Consider the following 21,122-nt stretch of genomic DNA (forward strand, 5'->3'; position numbering starts at 1 on the left):
CAAAGGATAAAAGATTTAGAGGCAGCAGAATTTCTGAACTGTGTACAGGAGAGCTTTTTAAGCTAATACTGAATATTACAAGAGAAGGGGAGGGTGGGGGAAGCAGTGGAGGCGGAGGGGGGGGGGGCGGAGCGCGTGGTGGGGAGGTGTTGGACTACCTTTGGGGAACAAAGTCAGGCAATTGTCAGTATGAAGTGTCAGTGGCAGAGTTTTTTGGTGACAGTGACCATAACTCAGTATGACATTATGTAAAAGGACAAAGTTGGAATGGAAATAGAGTCTGAATTGGGAGAAGGGCGATTTTACTGTGCTAAGGTCAGAATGGAATGGAAGCTGCTACTTGTAGGAAAGTCTATGTCAGATTAGTGGGAGCTATTTAAAAGAAAATAGTGAGAGTGCAGGGCCAACTTGCTTTGTCATGCAGAGATCTTGTCTAACAAATTTGATCCAAATTCTTGGAGAGAATTGTCTAGGTCTGTGGGTGAGGGTCGTGTAGTGGACTTCAGTAAGGCTTTTGGTAAGGTGTCGCATGGAAAATTGGTCAGGAAAGTAAGAACCTGTGAGATATGGAGCAGTTTTACAAATTTTACAAAAATTAGTTTAGTGGCAGGAGGCAAAGGGGTGCAGGTTGAAAGTTGTTTTTGTAATTGGAAGCCTGTGACAAAAATCTCTCTGGGAATATTGGTGCAATTTCCGTGAACAACACGTGGAATTTGAATTTGATTAATAATAAATTGGAATTAAAAGACAGTTTCAGTAATGGTGACCATAGGACTACAACATTGTTTGTTGTAAAAACACATCTGGTTCAATAATGGCCTTGTGACTATATATATGATTCCACATGAACAGCAATGTGGTTGACTCAACTGTCTCTGAAATGGTCCAGCAAAGTTTAAGGGTAATTAGGGATGGGCAATAAATGCTGGGCCTGAAACCATCACCCACATCGGATGAAAGAGTGAAAAACAAAAAACATCGCTCCCTGTCGTGCACTTTGTATAAGATGCAACCGTTGAAGATTTTTCATTTAAAGCAGAAATGTTATCCTCATATCAATGTCAGCCAAATTGTCCACCCAAATAAAATACAACAGTTCCTCAACTCGATTGAATAGGAACTCTCCAGCATTCCTATAGAAAAATATAGAAGTATAATGGAGAGTACTTTGAGAAACCATATACAATACTACTCTCTCAAAATAGTGGAAGGTAGAACAAAAAAAGTGTTGTGGAGCTGCCAGTGTTGGACTTGGGTGGACAAAATTAAAAATCGCACAACACCAGGTTATAGTTCAAATGGTTTATTGGCAAGTTCAGAGGAACCTTGATTATCCGGCATTTGATTATCCGAATTTTGGATTATCCAGACAAGGTTGCAAGGTTCCAATACTTAGCTAAACTGTGTTATCCAGCATTCGATTATCTAAACATTTGATTATTTGATAATAATAATAAATAATTGAGGTTGCCCTGTACAAGCTTTTGGAGTACTGTACTACCTGACGAAGGAGCAGTGCTCTGAAAGCTTGTACTTCTAAATTAACCTGAAAAAATGTTGATTCATTTGAATCTAATATCAAGGTGTCATGAAAGCCAAGTTGCGCACTCTCAATGACTACAATATAGGTCTGAGTTACTACTTACTGAAGCTTGAAGTGTCCAAAAGACTATTTTATAGTGCACTATTGCCTACAGGCTTTTAAGAAGCCCACTTAATTTTGGTGAATATCTTTTTATCCACCTACGAAAGATGTCATAATCTTTGTTCTTCCTGCTAGTTGACTCCCATATTCTCTTATTCTATTAGCAAAAAAAAATCACAATTCTACGCCCTTCTGTGTTTTTCAGTGATGAGCCTCTTAGCAAGATATTCTTATAATGAGTTTTGGAGGACCAAAGACCATCAGCTTCCCAATTTCAATGTGTGGCTGCACATTCAGTCATTAGAGGTTCCTATCTAATTGTTTCTTATAATGGTGAGCACTGATGACTGCAGGATGCTGGCAATATTAATTGTAGTTGACCATGTATTTATCACACAGCCATTGTGAAGTAGCAAGTTTCTATAGCATTGGAATATGGAAACTCTTTCAGTACCTACCATGTTGTCTCTAATGACTGATGGTGTCCATCCTTCAGAAGAAAATTGAGGATGAATTTTGTTTTCATGAGGGCAATCAAAGCATCGATGGATATCATATCCATAACTGAACAACATCCTCAACATGACTTCATCGTTTAATGCATATTGCAGAGCAGATGGAAAGTGAGTTGTGTTCACTCTGCAATAGTAGTTTACATTGGACCCATGGCGAAGAAGCAAGTTTATAAGTTTATAATTGCCCATTCTCAGAGCTACCTGAAGACAGTTGATAGGATCTTGGTTTGGTAGCGCTCCTGCCTCCAGGAGGAGTCGAGTAGAACAGACATCATTATTTGAGACAGCAAAATAGAGAGCAGATTTCCTGTGATCATCATAACTTCTTCGAAGCCTCGGACTGAGCATGAAATTAACATCAAAATGGAACTGCAGGAGTAACTTGAGACATTCTGGGTGACCACCTGCTGCTGCAGAGTGCACTGGGCTTATCCCACTCTCTTTGATAGCAGAGTAATCTGTAACTGGGATCAACTGCTTCAATGATCTATTGAAGTCAAGATGAATAAATTTTAACAATTAAGAAAAACTGCAAATCATAGAAATTAGCAATAAATGTAACCTTTTAGAGGTACCCAGAGGATCCACCATTACCCAAAAAAAAGATTGCAGGTTTATACCCTTAATGAATCAGACATAAGGTCTAACATTTAAGCATTGCTATGATCCTGGACAAAACTACCAATTTGTGTTAAAATCTGGCTAAGGTCCAGTCACTTTTTTATACAGTAGGTACAGTATGAGACCAAGAGGACCTACAAAGTGAATATATCTGCAAAGTCCCACAGTTTTTTTAGCAAATAACAATAGGTTTTACAACATTAGAGCAGTAATACAATCTACAATGCATGTAAATTTATATTCGAGAAGACCAGAATTAACATGGTAAATATGGATACCCCACACCCCAGATCAAATAACATAAGTATGAAAGTAAGATCCCACAAATTTCTCAGTAATTCACTGCCGATGTCATTGACACAGTCGGTTATCAAATCTTGTTAGATTTCACAAGGGATTAAATCTTCAATAATGTTGATGTGGCCTTGCAGCTTCCCAGCAAGAGCCATTCCATCAGAGATTACTTCAATGTCAGCTCCCAATCTGGTCAGTTAACCTTCCTTCCTGGATCTACACTCCTCTGGACTCCAGAAACTGCACTTCACTACATGATTGATGAATTTGGGATATTGTTCTAAATTGCGAACTTTCAAAACATGTATTGGCTGTAACGCGATTACATTGCCAACACCTTAAGCACTGTTTCTAAAGAGTGATTTTTCTATAACACGGGGTTGCACAAGAATGCAACCATCACATTATAGAAGATCTACTTGTACTTTATTTTAGACAGATGTTGAGCAACACTTGATCCCCCACCTCTGAGCCAGAAACTGTTGAGTTCAAGAGCATGTTTTGGTAAAAGAAGAAGTGCTCACAACGTTATTCAACAGTTTGAAAATCATCCTGCTGATCTTTCCAATATGCCCGATTAATCCGGAAAAATGGAAAATAGTATTTGTGTGAATATAAAATGAACAGTTCCCAGTTGAGGCACCCAACATAGGAGAGTTCAGATGAATGGTCAGTGACCTAAAATGTTGGCAAAAGTGAGGACTGCAGATGCTGGAAATCAGAGTCTAGATTAGATTACATTACAGTGTGGAAACAGGCCCTTCTACCCAACAAGTACACACCGACCCGCCGAAGCGCAACCCACCCATACCCCTACATTTACCCTTTACCTAACGCTATGGGCAACTTAACATGGCCAATTCACCTGACCTCCACATCTTTGGATTGTGGGAGGAAACCAAAGGAAACCCACGCAGACACGGGGAGAACGTGCAAACTCCACACAGTCAGTCGCCTGAGGCGGGAGTTGAACCCGGGTCTCTGGCGCTGTGAGGCAGCAGTGCTAACCACTTGCCACCATGCCGCCCACTAGATTAGAGTGGTGCTGGAAAAGCACAGTAGGTCAGGCAGCACCACTCTAATCTAGACCTAAAATGTTGGGCTAGATCTTCTGGTTAGTTGTGATGCTGAAGCAACCATTGCTCACTGCAAAGATAAATACACGTCTGGCATTTTTTGTCCTTGTAACTGAGTCTTCTGGTTTGCAGTGGTCGAGATCTGAGGGAAACTCCAAGGAGAGGACTCAACTGTTAATCACTGAGCTGCACCAGAAATCAGCAGTGGGACAACACTGGGGTGAGTATCTTGCTTAAGTACTGTGCAGCAGGCCCTAGAGACTGACACTAAGGTCAGGGTTGGGGACATTTTTGGGGGGGCTCAGGCAATGTAACTACATCAATTGGAAGATTACACTTCTCATGCCATTACTGAGCATGTGCACATCAGGATCTCCAAAGGCACTTGAGGTGCAATTGAGGCAAGACCTCATTTTTGCTGCTGATGGTATTGGAAGATCCAGCCAATTATCTAGTTGCCTTTTCAGAAGTTGAGTAATGCCAGCATTCCTGTTTTTAATCCACTATTGGTAGAGTTGAGTTGGAAGAAACAAATAAGTCCCACAGTTAAATGTTTCTTAGATTGACATCAAGAGCTGCCAACTCTACTAAAAGAGAGAAAGTGCCTTGTGCAGAGTTATTTATGAAAAAGAAAGCAGAGACAATTTGCCTGAGATTTCTGTGAAGTGTTCTAGCTTCTTGCAGACAAATAAAGGTTCCAAGGAGGTACTATTTTAAAACTGGGAATTAATATTGTCAGGCCACAGTGAATTAATTGTAAATAATCACTGTCCTTTTACTACTGTTACTGTGCCTTGAAGTTTGTACAGAAGGTATTAATTATGAAGTTAGAAGAATATTATGATGTCCTGAACAATGGATGACACGATAGACAAAAAAGGCGACAGTGCCTGCTGATCAATATAAGGGTTACTTGGAGAAGCAGCTTCTGAATACACCCATGGTTTACATTCACATCAGGCACCTTCAACTACTAGGGTTCTACTAATCTGGTCCAGATCTTCATATATATGACTAAACCAGGATAAAGTTTCTTGCGAAGTTGAAATGAATAACGAAGCAATAAATCCAGCTTGAGTGGAATTTCTTTAGGGCCAAGTAAGATGCATAAATAAAGACCTTGAAGATGTTCTTTCTACCAGAATCTCAAATGTGAAGTCAAAATCATTATGAAGGAGAGTAAAAGGAACAAGCCAATTTTCAACTTACCCCACTGTAACTGAAAGTGCAAACATAGTCACAGTATTTTAACCTTAATCAACAAACACTTTTTAAAAATGTTAGCATACTTTAACTGAGATTTCTATTTGAACTGAGGAAAATAAAATCACCACTGTAGCTATTTTCTGTCCAATATATTTTTCTGAGACTTACTCATAATGCCCTTTGTATGATGCCCTGTGAATTGGCAGGTGACCAGAACTTTTAGGAACATTGGCATCAGCCCCATATTCCAATAGGAGTGCCAGGCATTCTGAGTCTGCAATTGCAGCAGCCTCAAATAACACAGACACCCCATCAGAAGCTTGAGAAAGGACATCAGCACCTGTGAAAGAGAAACAAATTAGCTTGAAGTACAGTGAGGCTGAATAATAAAAAGGTGTGGATATTTTTACATACTTATTTCACTGATTTGTACTCATGAACACTCATCCATAGGAATGTATCTCTTTTTTGTCAGCTGTAACAGATTAATGTGAAAAGAGTTGGAACAAATCCAATTTCTAAAGAATTTGAATCTGCAGCGTATATGTTCCTAAAACTAAGCATTGAAGACAGTTTGAAGCCATACGGTGTTGTCATTAAAAAGGGATTATTGTAGCATATGGTATTGCCCCTGACTAGCACAGACCAAGCACCTTCCTTCTCTAGAGTCATCAATTTGTAGCCTTACAGCAACTGTAAGTTTGGGAGATAGGTTGGAAAGAGAAACAACCTTTATAAAAAGTTGGATCTGCTGGTGAAGGCTGCAGTGGTAAAATTGAATATGCTTCTATGACACATTTCCTTACTACTTCACTGGGCACCCCATTTTAAAATAAAACCTCAATGATTTTGGACAGTGATTTATCCCTTCATTCCATGTTAAAATATATGGAATGCCAAACCTATCAAAGTTCTAAACATCAACTATTTTACCTATTTCAGTACCAGGCAAAATACACAAATATACTTAGACAAACTGTTGCAGAATAAAATGAGCTTTAATGATGAATGAAAATACCAAAACCACAACAGATAGACATGTTACTAGCTTCAAAGTCTATATATCATAAATAACCCTAAAATTTGTTTTATTAATTAGCTGACTGATAAAAGATAGAGAAAAGAGATAAGGAAGGCACTCTTGTATGTTGTGACAGGTTGTATACTCCAGGGGTCTGTATTGGTTGTTTACCTCAGCTTTACATCATTTGTATCAATGATGTGAATGAAATAATAGAGATTATGGATCCACGTTTGCAGCTATTAAATTAGAGGGAACAGTAAGTTGCAAAGATTTGTGCAAGAAGTTATAAAGCAATTCAAACAGTTGAAGTTAATGAGCAGAAACATGGCAGATTTATTCCAGTGTGGAGACGCATGATGTAATTAATCTCAGATTCAAGAAAGTCAAATGGTTTCACACTGCTGTTTCATTCATTGAATATATGATACATGCAAGTGTAGTTAGGTTTATGAGGAACAGGAAGCTCTGCTCCTAAGGGACAGCGTCTTGTTGAGGCATCAGCAGTCTTTCCTGCTGTCTAGTGAACAGGCAAGTTAGCATCAAGAACAAGGGTAAAGCTCTCAGAGCTCTGCCCCATTCCTGATGTTGAGTCCCTCGATCAGTCACTGAATAGAAAAGAATATCCTTTATTGTCATGTGTACTCCATTGCAGAAGTACAGTGAAAAGCTGTTCTGTCTGCCTGTTATGGCACCATCTTAGATACAAGTACCCAGGTACAAATCTTGGATACAAAAGAGGAATAAAAAGTAGTTGCATCATTTTACACGGTTCAAAAAATATGTTAGAAATAAGACGTGGTTAAACGATTGGCATTACAGTCAGATAAAAATATTCAAACATTACATTGTGGCAGGTTAGCACAGGGGCTCCGCATGTGGTCTGACTGCCCGTACCAGACCCCAGTCCAACAGCCATCCCCACTCTACTCCAAATCTAAAAGTATGCTCATACCACACTTCAGCTGCTCCAAAATAAGTTCCAAGACAGCCTCCCCCATACCTGTCTCTGCCTGGGACTGGTTGCCTGTGTGCTGCTTTGGGAATCGCTGTCCACATACACCTCCGTGACTTGCTGCCTGTACGCTGTTCTGGGACTTGCTATCTGTGCACTGCTCCGCGACTCATTGCTTGTACACGGCTGCTCCGCGGCTCATTGCTTGTATACTGCTGCTCTGGGACTCGCTGCTTGTACACTGCTGCTCTGGGACTCGCAGCTTATACACTGCTGCTCTGGGAATCACTGCTTCTACACTGCTGCTCCATGACTCGCTGCTTGTACACTGCTGCTCTGGGACTCGCTGCTTGTACACTGCTGCTCTGGAACTCACTGCTTGTACACTGCTGCTCCATGACTCGCTGCTTATACACAGCTACTCTGGGACTCGCTGCTTGTACACGGCTACTCTGGGACTCGCTGCTTGTACACTGCTGCTCTGGGACTCGCTGCTTGTACACAGCTACTCTGGGACTCGCTGCTTGTACACTGCTGCTCTGGGACACGTTGCTTGTACACGGCTACTCTGGGACTCGCTGCTTGTACACTGCTGCTCTGGGACATGCTGCTTGTACACGGCTGCTTTGGGATTCGCTGCTTGTACACGGCTACTCTGGGACTCGCTGCTTGTACACTGCTGCTCTGGGACACGTTGCTTGTACACGGCTACTCTGGGACTCTCTGCTTGTACACTGCTGCTCTGGGACACGCTGCTTGTATACGGCTGGTTTGGGACTCGCAGCTTGTACACTGCTGCTCTGGGACTCGCTGCTTGTACACTGCTGCTCCGTGACTCGCTGCTTGTACACTGCTGCTCAGGGACTCTCTGCTTGTACACTGCTGCTCTGGGACTCGCTGCTTGTACACTGCTGCTCAGGGACTCTCTGCTTGTACACTGCTGCTCTGGGACTCGCTGCTTGTACACTGCTGCTCCGCGACTCGCTGCTTGTACACTGCTGCTCTGGGGCTCACTGCTTGTACACTGCTGCTCTGGGACTCGGTGCTTGTACACTGCTGCTCTGGGTCTCGCTGCTTGTACACTGCTGCTCCATGACTCGCTGCTTGTACACTGGTGCTCCGTGACTCGCTGCTTGTACACTGCTGCTCTGGGACTCTCTGCTTGTACACTGCTGCTCTGGGACTCGCTGCTTGTACACTGCTGCTCAGGGACTCTCTGCTTGTACACTGCTGCTCTGGGACTCGCTGCTTGTACACTGCTGCTCCGCGACTCGCTGCTTGTACACTGCTGCTCTGGGGCTCACTGCTTGTACACTGCTGCTCTGGGACTCGGTGCTTGTACACTGCTGCTCTGGGTCTCGCTGCTTGTACACTGCTGCTCCATGACTCGCTGCTTGTACACTGGTGCTCTGGGACTCGCTGCTTGTACACTGCTGCTCCGTGACTCGCTGCTTGTACACTGCTACTCTGGGACTCGCTGCTTGTACACTGCCGCTCTGGGACTCACTGCTTGTACACTGCTGCTCTGGGACTCGCTGCTTGTACACTGCAGCTCTGGGACTCGCTGCTTGTACACTGCTGCTCTGGGGCTCGCTGCTTGTACACGGCTACTCTGGGACTCGCTGCTTGTATACTGCTGCTCTGGGACTCGGTGCTTGTACACTGCTGCTCCGTGACTCGCTGCTTGTACACTGCTGCTCTGGGACTCGGTGCTTGTACACTGCTGCTCTGGGACTCACTGCTTGTACACTTCTGCTCTGGGACTCACTGCTTGTACACGGCTACTCTGGGACTTGCTGCTTGTACACTGCTGCTCTGGGACTCGCTGCTTGTACACGGCTGCTCTGGGACTCGCTGCTTGTACACGGCTACTCTGGGACTTGCTACTTGTACACTGCTGCTCTGGCACTCGCTGCTTGTACACTGCTGCTGTGGGACTCACTGCTTGTACACTGCTGCTCCGTGACTCGCTGCTTGTACACGGCTACTCTGGGATTCGCTGCTTGTACACTGCTGCTCTGGGACTCGCTGCTTGTACACTGCTGCTCTGGGACTCGCTGTTTGTACACGGCTACTCTGGGACTCGCTGCTCGTACACTGCTGCTCTGGGACTCGTTGCTTGTTCACTGCTGCTCCGTGACCCGCTGCTTGTACACTGCTGCTCTGGGACTCGCTGCTTGTACACTGCTGTTCTGGGACTCGCTGCTTGTACACTGCTGCTCTGGGACTCGCTGCTTGTACACGGCTACTCCGCGACTCGCTGCTTATATACTGCTGCTCGGTGACTTGCTGCTTTTACAGTGCTCTGGGACTCGCTGCCCGCTCACTGCTCTGGGACTCACTGCCCGCGTGCTACTCTGGGACTCACTGCCTGTGTGCTACTCTGGGACTCACTGCCTGCTGACTGCTCTGGGACTCACTTTTTGTTTGCTGCTCTGGGACCCTCTGCCCGTGTGCTGCTCTGGGACTCACTGCCCGTGGGCTGCTCTGGAACTCACTGCACGTGTGCTACTCTGGGACTCACTGCCCGTGTACTGCTCTGGGACTCACTGCCCATGTTCAGCTTTGGGATCACTGCCTGCACGTTGCTCTGGGACTCACTGCCTGCACACTGATCTGGGACTCACTGCCTGCACACTGCTCTGGGACCCGTGGCCTGCACACTGCTCTGGGATCAGTGCCTGCACACTGATCTGGGACTCACTGCCTGCACACTGCTCTGGGACCCGTGGCCTGCACACTGCTCTGGGATCAGTGCCTGCACACTGATCTGGGACTCACTGCCTGCACACTGCTCTGGGACCTGTGGCCTGCACACTGCTCTGGGACTCACTGCCTGCACACTGCTCTGGGATCACTGCCTGCACACTGCTCTGGAACCCACTGCCTGCACACTGCTCTGGGATCACTGCCTGCACACTGCTCTGGGACTCACTGCCTGCACACTGCTCTGGGATCAGTGCCTGCACACTGCTCTGGGATCACTGCCTGCACACTGCTCTGGGATCACTGCCTGCACACGTCTCTGGGATCAGTGCCTGCACACTTCTCTGGGATCAGTGCTTGCACACTGCTCTGGGATCACTGCCTGCACACTTCTCTGGGATCAGTGCCTGCACACTTCTCTGGGATCAGTGCCTGCACACTGCTCTGGGATCACTGCCTGCACACTGCTGTGGGACTCACTGCCTGCACACTGCTCTGGGACTCACTGCCCATGTTCAGCTTTGGGATCACTGCCTGCACGCTGCTCTGGGACTCACTGCCTGCACACTGATCTGGGACTCACTGCCTGCACACTGCTCTGGGACCCGTGGCCTGCACACTGCTCTGGGACTCACTGCCTGCACACTGCTCTGGGATCACTGCCTGCACACTGCTCTGGAACCCACTGCCTGCACACTGCTCTGGGATCACTGCCTGCACACTGCTCTGGGACTCACTGCTTGCACACTGCTCTGGGATCAGTGCCTGCACACTGCTCTGGGATCACTGCCTGCACACTGCTCTGGGATCACTGCCTGCACACGTCTCTGGGATCAGTGCCTGCACACTTCTCTGGGATCAGTGCCTGCACACTGCTCTGGGATCACTGCCTGCACACTGCTCTGGGACTCACTGCCTGCCCACTGCTCTGGGACTCACTGCCTGCACACTGCTCTGGGACCCGTGGCCTGCACACCGCTCTGGGATCACTGCCTGCACACTGCTCTGGGACTCACTGCCTGCACACTGCTCTGGGATCACTGCCTGCACACTGCTCTGGAACCCACTGCCTGCACACTGCTCTGGGATCACTGCCTGCACACTGCTCTGGGACTCACTGCTTGCACACTGCTCTGGGACCCGTGGCCTGCACACCGCTCTGGGATCACTGCCTGCACACTGCTCTGGGACTCACTGCCTGCACACTGCTCTGGGATCACTGCCTGCACACTGCTCTGGAACCCACTGCCTGCACACTGCTCTGGGATCACTGCCTGCACACTGCTCTGGGACTCACTGCTTGCACACTGCTCTGGGATCAGTGCCTGCACACTGCTCTGGGATCACTGCCTGCACACTGCTCTGGGATCACTGCCTGCACACGTCTCTGGGATCAGTGCCTGCACACTTCTCTGGGATCAGTGCCTGCACACTGCTCTGGGATCACTGCCTGCACACTGCTCTGGGACTCACTGCCTGCCCACTGCTCTGGGACTCACTGCCTGCACACTGCTCTGGGACCCGTGGCCTGCACACCGCTCTGGGATCACTGCCTGCACACTGCTCTGGGACTCACTGCCTGCACACAGCTCTGGGACTCGCTGCCCGCGTGCCTCTCTGGGACTCACTGCCTTCACACTGCTCTGGGATCACTGCCTGCACACTGCTCTGGGACTCACTTCCTGCACACTGCTCTGGAACCCGCGGCCTGCACACTGCTCTGGGACTCACTGCCTGCACACTGCTCTGGGTCTCACTGCCCGCACACAACTCTGGGATCACTGCCCGCACACTGTTCTGGGATCACTGCCCGCACACTGCTCTGGGACCTACTGCCTGCACACTGCTCTGGGACCCGCGGCCTGCACACTGCTCTGGGATCACTGCCTGCACACTGCTCTGGGACTCACTGCCTGCACACTGCTCTGGGACCCGCGGCCTGCACACTGCTCTGGGATCACTGCCTGCACACTGCTCTGGGACTCACTGCCTGCACACTGATCTGGGACCCGCGGCCTGCGCACTGCTCTGGGACTCACTGCCCGCACACTGCTCTGGGACTCACTGCCTGCACACTGCTCTGGGACCCACGGCCTGCACACTGCTATGGGACCCGTGGCCTGCACACCGCTCTGGGATCACTGCCTGCACACTGCTCTGGGACTCACTGCCTGCACACTGCTCTGGGATCACTGCCTGCACACTGCTCTGGAACCCACTGCCTGCACACTGCTCTGGGATCACTGCCTGCACACTGCTCTGGGACTCACTGCTTGCACACTGCTCTGGGACCCGTGGCCTGCACACCGCTCTGGGATCACTGCCTGCACACTGCTCTGGGACTCACTGCCTGCACACTGCTCTGGGTCTCACTGCCCGCACACAACTCTGGGATCACTGCCCGCACACTGTTCTGGGATCACTGCCCGCACACTGCTCTGGGACCTACTGCCTGCACACTGCTCTGGGACCCGCGGCCTGCACACTGCTCTGGGATCACTGCCTGCACACTGCTCTGGGACTCACTGCCTGCACACTGCTCTGGGACCCGCGGCCTGCACACTGCTCTGGGATCACTGCCTGCACACTGCTCTGGGACTCACTGCCTGCACACTGATCTGGGACCCGCGGCCTGCACACTGCTCTGGGACTCACTGCCCGCACACTGCTCTGGGACTCACTGCCTGCACACTGCTCTGGGACCCACGGCCTGCACACTGCTATGGGACTCACTGCCCGCACACAGCTCTGGGACTCGCTGCCCGCGCGCTGCTCTGGGACCCGCGGCCTGCACACTTCTCTGGGACTCACTGCCTGCACACTGCTCTGGGACTCACTGCCTTCACACTGCTCTGGGATCACTGCCTGCACACTGCTCTGGGACTCACTGCCTTCACACTGCTCTGGGATCACTGCCTGCACACTGCTCTGGGACTCACTGCCTGCACACTGCTCTGGGACTCAATGCCTTCACACGCTCTGGGACTTTCTGCCCACACACTGCTCTGGGACTCACTGCCTGCACACTGCTCTGGTATCACTGCCTGTGCGCTGCTCTGGGACTCACTGCTCTTGTGCTGCTCTGGGACTCACTGCCCGTGTGCTACTCTGGGAGTCACTGCCCGTGTGCTACTCTGGGTCTCACTGCCTGTGTGCAGCTCTGGGACCCACTACCCGTGTGCTACTCTGGGTCTCACTGCCTGTGTGCTGCTCTGGGACTCACTGCCTGTGTAATGCTCTGGCACTCACTGCCCATGTGCTACTCTGGGACTCACTGCCCATGTGCTACTCTGGGACTCACTGCCTGTGTGCTACTCTGGGAGTCACTGCCCGTGTGCTACTCTGGGTCTCACTACCTGTGTGCTACTCTGGGTCTCACTGCCTGTGTGCTACTCTGGGACTCACTGCCCATGTGCTACTCTGGGACTCACTGCCCATGTGCTACTCTGGGAGTCACTGCCCGTGTGCTACTCTGGGTCTCACTACCTGTGTGCTACTCTGGGTCTCACTGCCTGTGTGCTACTCTGGGACTCACTGCCCATGTGCTACTCTGGGACTCACTGCCCATGTGCTACTCTGGGAGTCACTGCCCGTGTGCTACTCTGGGTCTCACTGCCTGTGTGCTGCTCTGGCACACACTGCCCGTGTGCTACTCTGGGTCTCACTGCCTGTGTGCTGCTCTGGCACACACTGCCCATGTGCTACTCTGGGTCTCACTGCCTGTGTGCAGCTCTGGGACCCACTACCCGTGTGCTACTCTGGGTCTCACTGCCTGTGTGCTGCTCTGGGACTCACTGCCTGTGTAATGCTCTGGCACTCACTGCCCATGTGCTACTCTGGGACTCACTGCACGTGTAATGCTCTGGCACTCACTGCCCATGTGCTACTCTGGGACTCACTGGCCGTGTGCTACTCTGGGACTCACTGCTTGTGTGCTGCTCTGGGATTCACTGCCTGTGTGCTACTCTGGGACTCACTGCCTGCACACTGCTCTGGGACCCGTGGCCTGCACACTGCTCTGGGATCAGTGCCTGCACACTGATCTGGGACTCACTGCCTGCACACTGCTCTGGGACCCGTGGCCTGCACACTGCTCTGGGATCAGTGCCTGCACACTGATCTGGGACTCACTGCCTGCACACTGCTCTGGGACCTGTGGCCTGCACACTGCTCTGGGACTCACTGCCTGCACACTGCTCTGGGATCACTGCCTGCACACTGCTCTGGAACCCACTGCCTGCACACTGCTCTGGGATCACTGCCTGCACACTGCTCTGGGACTCACTGCCTGCACACTGCTCTGGGATCAGTGCCTGCACACTGCTCTGGGATCACTGCCTGCACACTGCTCTGGGATCACTGCCTGCACACTTCTCTGGGATCAGTGCCTGCACACTTCTCTGGGATCAGTGCCTGCACACTGCTCTGGGATCACTGCCTGCACACTTCTCTGGGATCAGTGCCTGCACACTTCTCTGGGATCAGTGCCTGCACACTGCTCTGGGATCACTGCCTGCACACTGCTGTGGGACTCACTGCCTGCACACTGCTCTGGGACTCACTGCCCATGTTCAGCTTTGGGATCACTGCCTGCACGCTGCTCTGGGACTCACTGCCTGCACACTGATCTGGGACTCACTGCCTGCACACTGCTCTGGGACCCGTGGCCTGCACACTGCTCTGGGACTCACTGCCTGCACACTGCTCTGGGATCACTGCCTGCACACTGCTCTGGAACCCACTGCCTGCACACTGCTCTGGGATCACTGCCTGCACACTGCTCTGGGACTCACTGCTTGCACACTGCTCTGGGATCAGTGCCTGCACAGTGCTCTGGGTTCACTGCCTGCACACTGCTCTGGGATCACTGCCTGCACACTTCTCTGGGATCAGTGCCTGCACACTTCTCTGGGATCAGTGCCTGCACACTGCTCTGGGATCACTGCCTGTACACTGCTCTGGGACTCACTGCCTGCCCACTGCTCTGGGACTCACTGCCTGCACACTGCTCTGGGACCCGTGGCCTGCACACCGCTCTGGGATCACTGCCTGCACACTGCTCTGGGACTCACTGCCTGCACACAGCTCTGGGACTCGCTGCCCGCGTGCCTCTCTGGGACTCACTGCCTTCACACTGCTCTGGGATCACTGCCTGCACACTGCTCTGGGACTCACTGCCTGCACACTGCTCTGGAACCCGTGGCCTGCACACTGCTCTGGGACTCACTGCCTGCACACTGCTCTGGGTCTCACTGCCCGCACACAACTCTGGGATCACTGCCCACACACTGTTCTGGGATCACTGCCCGCACACTGCTCTGGGACTTACTGCCTGCACACTGCTCTGGGACCCGCGGCCTGCACACTGCTCTGGGATCACTGCCTGCACACTGCTCTGGGACTCACTGCCTGCACACTGCTCTGGGACCCGCGGCCTGCACACTGCTCTGGGATCACTGCCTGCACACTGCTCTGGGACTCACTGCCTTCACACTGCTCTGGGATCACTGCCTGCACACTGCTCTGGGACTCACTGCCTTCACACTGCTCTGGGATCACTGCCTGCACACTGCTCTGCGACTCACTGCCTGCACACTGCTCTGGGACTCACTGCCTTCACACGCTCTGGGACTTTCTGCCCACACACTGCTCTGGGACTCACTGCCTGCACACTGCTCTAGTATCACTGCCTGTGCGCTGCTCTGGGACTCACTGCTCTTGTGCTGCTCTGGGACTCACTGCCCGTGTGCTACTCTGGGAGTCACTGCCCGTGTGCTACTCTGGGTCTCACTACCTGTGTGCTACTCTGGGTCTCACTGCCTGTGTGCTGCTCTGGCACACACTGCCCATGTGCTACTCTGGGACTCACTGCCTGTGTGCAGCTCTGGGACCCACTACCCGTGTGCTACTCTGGGTCTCACTGCCTGTGTGCTGCTCTGGGACTCACTGCCTGTGTAATGCTCTGGCACTCACTGCCCATGTGCTACTCTGGGTCTCACTGCACGTGTGCTACTCTGGGACTCACTGCTTGTGTGCTGCTCTGGGATTCACTGCCTGTGTGCTACTCTGGGACTCACTGCTTGTGTGCTGCTCTGGGATTCACTGCCTGTGTGCTACTCTGGGACTCACTGCTTGTGTGCTACTCTGGGACTCACTGGCCGTGTGCTACTCTGGGACTCACTGCTTGTGTGCTGCTCTGGGATTCACTGCCTGTGTGCTACTCTGGGACTCACTGCTTGTGTGCTGCTCTGGGATTCACTGCCTGTGTGCTACTCTGGGACTCACTGCCTGTGTGCTGCTCTGGGACTCACTGCCCATGTGATGCTTTGGGACTCACTGTCTGTGTACTGCTCTTGTGCTCACTGCCCGTGTGCAGCTCTGGGACTCACTGCACGTGTGCAGCTCTGGGACTCACTGCACGTGTGCAGCTCTGCGACTCACTGTTCGTGTGCTACTCTGGGACTTACAGTTCGTGTGCTGCTCTGGGACCCACTATCATGTGCTTCTCTGGGACTCACTGCCCATGTGCTCCTCTGGATCGCACTGCCTGAGTGGTGCTCTGGGACTCACTGCCCGTGTGCTATTCTGGGACTCACTGCCTGTGTGCTGCTCTGGGACCCACTACCCATGTGCTCCTCTGGGTTGCACTGCTTGAGTGCTGCTCTGGGCTCACTGCCCGTGTGCAGCTCTGGGACTCACTGTGTACTGCTCTAGGGCTCACTGCCCGTTTGCTACTCTGGGACTCACTGCCCGTGTGCTACTCTGGGACTCACTGCTTGTGTGCTGCTCTGGGACTCACTGCCCGTGTGTTACTCTGGGCCTCACTGCCCGTGTGCTACTCTGAGACTCACTGCCCGTGTGCTGCTCTATGTCTCACTACCCGTGTGCTACTCTGGGACTCACTGCCCGTGTGCTGCTCTATGTCTCACTACCCGTGTGCTACTCTGGGACTCACTGCCCGTGTGCTGCTCTGGGACTCACTGCCTTTGTGCTGCTCTGGGGCCCACTACCCGTGTGCTACTCTGGGACTCACTGCCCGTGTGCTGCTCTGGGACTCACTGCCCGTATGCTGCTCTGGGACCCACTACCCTTGTGCTACTCTGGGACTCACTGCCCGTGTGCTGCTCTGGGACTCACTGCCCACGTGCTACTCTGGGTCGCACTGCCTGAGTGCTGCTCTGGGACTCACTGCCCGTGTGCTACTCTGGGACTCACTGCCCGTGTGCAGCTCTGGGACTCACTGCCCGTGTGCAGCTCTGGGACACACTGCCCGTGTCCTACTCTGGGAGTCGCTGCCCGTGTGCTACTTTGGGACCCGCTACCCTTGTGTGCTGCACTGGGACTTACAACCCGTGTGCTACTCTGGAACTGACTACCTGTGTGCTACTCTGCCACTCACTGGCCGTGTGCTACTCTGGGACTCACTGCCCATGTGCTACTCTGCCACTCACTGGCCGTTTGCTACTCTGGGACTCACTGCTTGTGTGCTGCTCTGGGACTAACTGCCCTTGTGCTACTCTGGGACTCATTATCTGTGTGCTACTCTGGGACTCACTACCCGTGTGCTGCTCTATGTCTTACTACCCGTGTACTAATCTGGGACTCACTGCCAGTGTGCTACTCTGGGTTTCACTGCCTGTGTGCTGCTCTGGGACCCGCTACCCATGTGCTACTCTGGGACTCACTGCCCTTGTGTTGCTCTGGGACCCACTACCCATGTGCTTCTCTGGGACTCACTGCCCGTGTGCTGCTCTGGGACCCACTACCCTTGTGCTACTCTGGGACTCACTGCCCGTGTGCTACTCTGGGACTCACTGCCCGTGTGCTGCTCTGGGACTCACTGCCCGTGTGCTGCCCTGAGACCCACTACCCATGTGCTACTCTGGGACTCACTGCCCATGTGCTACTCTGGGACTCACTGCCTGAGTGCTACTCTGGGTCTCACTGCCCGTGTGCAGCTCTGGGACTCACTGCCCGTGTGTTACTCTGGGACTCACTGTTCGTCTGCTGCACTGGGACTCACTGCCCGTGTGCTACTCTGGGACTCACGGTTCGTGTGCTGCTCTGGGACCTACTATCCATGTGTTACTCTGGGACTCACTGCTCGTGTGCTACTCTGGGACTCACTGCCTGTGTGCTACTCTGGGACTCACTACCCGTGTGCTACTCTGGGACTCACTGCCTGTGTGCTACTCTGGGACTCACTGCCCATGTGCTACTCCGTGGGCGGCACGGTGGCACAGTGGTTAGCACTGTTGCCTCACAGCGCCAGAGACCCGGGTTCAATTCCCGCCTCAGCCGACTGACTGTGTGGAGTTTGCAAATTCTCCCTGTGTCAGCGTGGGTTTCCTCCGGGTGCTCCGGTTTCCTCCCACAGTCCAAAGATGTGCAGGGTAGGTGAATTGGCCATGCTAAATTGCCCGTAGTGTTAGGTAAGGGGTAAATGTAGGGGTATGGGTGGGTTGCGCTTTGGCGGGTTGGTGTGGACTTGTTGGGCCGAAGGGCCTGTTTTCACACTGTAATGTAATCTAATTTATGAGGTAGGCACAGTGGCTCAGTGGTTAGCACTGTTGCCTCATAGCCCTAGGGATCTGGGTTCGATTCCAACCTTGGATGACAGTCCATGTGGAGTTTGCACATTCTCCCTGTGTCAGTGTGAGTTCAAACCCACAGCCCAAAGATCTGCAGTGGATTGGCCATGCTAAATTGTCTGTAGTATGTAGACCAGATGAATTAGTGGGGTTACCTGGGGGCTGAGTAGGGTAAGGGGGCTGAGTTTGGGTGGGATGATTTTTGTGGGCGGCACGGTGGCCCAGTGGTTAGCACTGCTGCCTCACAGCGCCAGAGTCCGGGGTTCAATTCCCGCCTCAGGCGACTGACTGTGTGGAGTTTGCACGTTCTCTCCGTGTCTGCGTGGGTTTCCTCCGGGTGCTCCGGTTTCCTCCCACAGTCCAAAGATGTGCAGGTCAGGTGAATTGGCCATACTAAATTGCCCATAGTGTTAGGTTAGGGGTATGAGTGGGTTGCGCTTCGGCGGGTCGGTGTGGACTTGTTGGGCCCTAGGGCCTGTTTCCACTCTGTAATGTAATCTAAAAAAATCTAATGCAATCTAATCTAAAAAAAATCTACTCTGGGACTCATTGCTCGTGGGCTGCTCTGGGACTCACTGCCCGTGTGCTACTCTGGGACTCACTGCTCGTGGGCTGCTCTGGGACTCACTACCCGTGTGCTACTGTGGGACGCACTACCTGTGTGCTACTCTGGGCCTCACTGCCTGAGTGCTGCTCTGGGACTCACTGCCCGTGTGCTACTCTGGTACTCACTGCCTGTGTGCTGCACTGGGACTTACTGCCCGTGTGCTGCTCTGGGACTTACTGCCCGTGTGCTGCTCTGGTACTCACTGCCTGTGTGCTGCACTGGGACTTACTGCCCGTGTGCTGCTCTGGGACTCACTGCCCGTGTTCTACTCTGGTACTCACTACCTGTGTGCTGCTCTGGGACCCACTATCCATGAGCTACTCTGCGATTCACTGCCCGTGTGCCACTCTGGGTCTCACTGCTCGTGTGCTACTCTGTGTCGCACTGCCTGTGTGCTGCTCTGGGACTCACTGCACGTGTGCTGCTCTGGGACCCAGTACCCATGTGTGCTACTCTGGGATTCACAGCCCGTGTGCTACTCTGGGACTCACTGCCCGTGTGCTGCTCTGTGACTCACTGCCCATGTGCAGCTCTGGGACTCATTGTTCGTGTGCTCCTCTGGGGCTCACTGCCCGTGTGCTGCTCTGGGACTCACTACTAGTGTGCTACTCTGGGACTCACTACCCGTGTGCTACTCTGGGACTCACTACCCGTGTGCTGCTCTGGTACTCACTGCCCGTGTGCTACTCTGGGACTCACTACCCATGTGCTGCTCTGGGACTCACTGCTCGTGTGCTACTCTGGGACTCACTACCCATGTGCTACTCTGGGACTCACTACTCATGTGCTGCTCTGGGACTCACTGCTCGTGTGCTACTCTGGGACTCGCTACCAGTGTGCTGCTCTGGGACCCACTACCCGTGTGCTACTCTGGGACGCACTGCCTGTGTACTACTCTGTGTCGCACTGCCAGAGTGCTGCTCTGGGACTCACTGCCCGTGTGCTACTGTGGGACTCACTACCCGTGTGCTACTCTGGGACTCACTGCCCGTGTGCTACTCTGGGACTCACTGCCCGTGTGCTACTCTGGGACTCACTACCCGTGTGCTACTCTGGGACTCACTGCCTGTGTGCTACTCTGCGACTCACTGGCCGTGTGCTACTCTGGGACTCACTGCTCGTGTGCTGCTCTGGGACTCACTTCCCATGTGCTGCTCTATGTCCCACTACCCGTGTGCTACTCTGTGTTGCACAGCCCGTGTGGTACTCTGGGACTCACTGTCTGTGTGCTGGTCTGGGACCAGCTACCCATGTGCTACTCTGGGACTCACTGCCCGTGTGCTACTCTGGGACTCACTGCTTGTGTGCTACTCTGTGTCGCACTGCCTGAGTGCTGCTCAGGGACTCACTGCCCATGTGCTACTTTGGGACGCACTGCCCGTGTGCTGCTCTGCGACCCGCTACCTGTGTGCTGCTCTGGAACTCACTGCCAGTGCACTGCTCTGGGACCCACGACCCATGTGTGCTGCACTGGGACTTACTGCCCGTGTGCTACTCTGGGACTCTCTGCCTGTGTGCTGCTCTGGGACTCACTGCCTGTGTGCTGATCTGGGATCCACTACCCGTGTGCAACTCTGGGACTCATTGCCCGTGCACTTCTCTGAGTCTAGCTGCCCACGCACTGTTCTGAGACTCGCTCCCTGTGCGCTGTTCTGAGACTTGTTGCCCGTACACTTTTCTGAGACTAGCTGCCCGTGCACTGTTCTGAGACTCGCTGTCCGTGCACTGCTCTGGGACTCACTGCCCGCGTGCTACTCTGGGACTCACTGCCTGTGTGCTACTCTGGGACTCACTGCCTGCTGACTGCTCTGGGACTCACTTTTTATTTGCTGCTCTGGGACCCTCTGCCCGTGTGCTGCTCTAGGACTCACTGCCCGTGGGCTGC

At 52.3% G+C, this 21,122-nt stretch overlaps 1 protein-coding gene across 6 annotated transcripts in view; it reads right to left on the reverse strand.

The window, feature by feature from the left end:
* Window positions 1-21,122, reverse strand: part of asb14a (ankyrin repeat and SOCS box containing 14a) — a 293,833-nt gene that overhangs the window by 63,879 nt on the left and 208,832 nt on the right. For all 6 annotated transcript variants that reach the window (XM_087994324.1, XM_087994327.1, XM_087994323.1 and 3 more), the window contains 2 exons: window positions 5,526-5,697; window positions 2,104-2,647 (listed from right to left, as the gene is read on the reverse strand). In XM_087994324.1, coding sequence (XP_087850450.1) covers window positions 2,104-2,647; window positions 5,526-5,697 — 716 coding nt within the window. The remainder of the gene's footprint in view (window positions 1-2,103; window positions 2,648-5,525; window positions 5,698-21,122) is intronic.

The sequence above is a fragment of the Chiloscyllium plagiosum genome, unplaced genomic scaffold (genome assembly GCF_037043375.1).
Source record: "Chiloscyllium plagiosum isolate Xiang-an unplaced genomic scaffold, Cpla_swu_hap1 HiC_scaffold_14, whole genome shotgun sequence".
Taxonomy (NCBI): Eukaryota; Metazoa; Chordata; class Chondrichthyes; order Orectolobiformes; family Hemiscylliidae; genus Chiloscyllium; species Chiloscyllium plagiosum.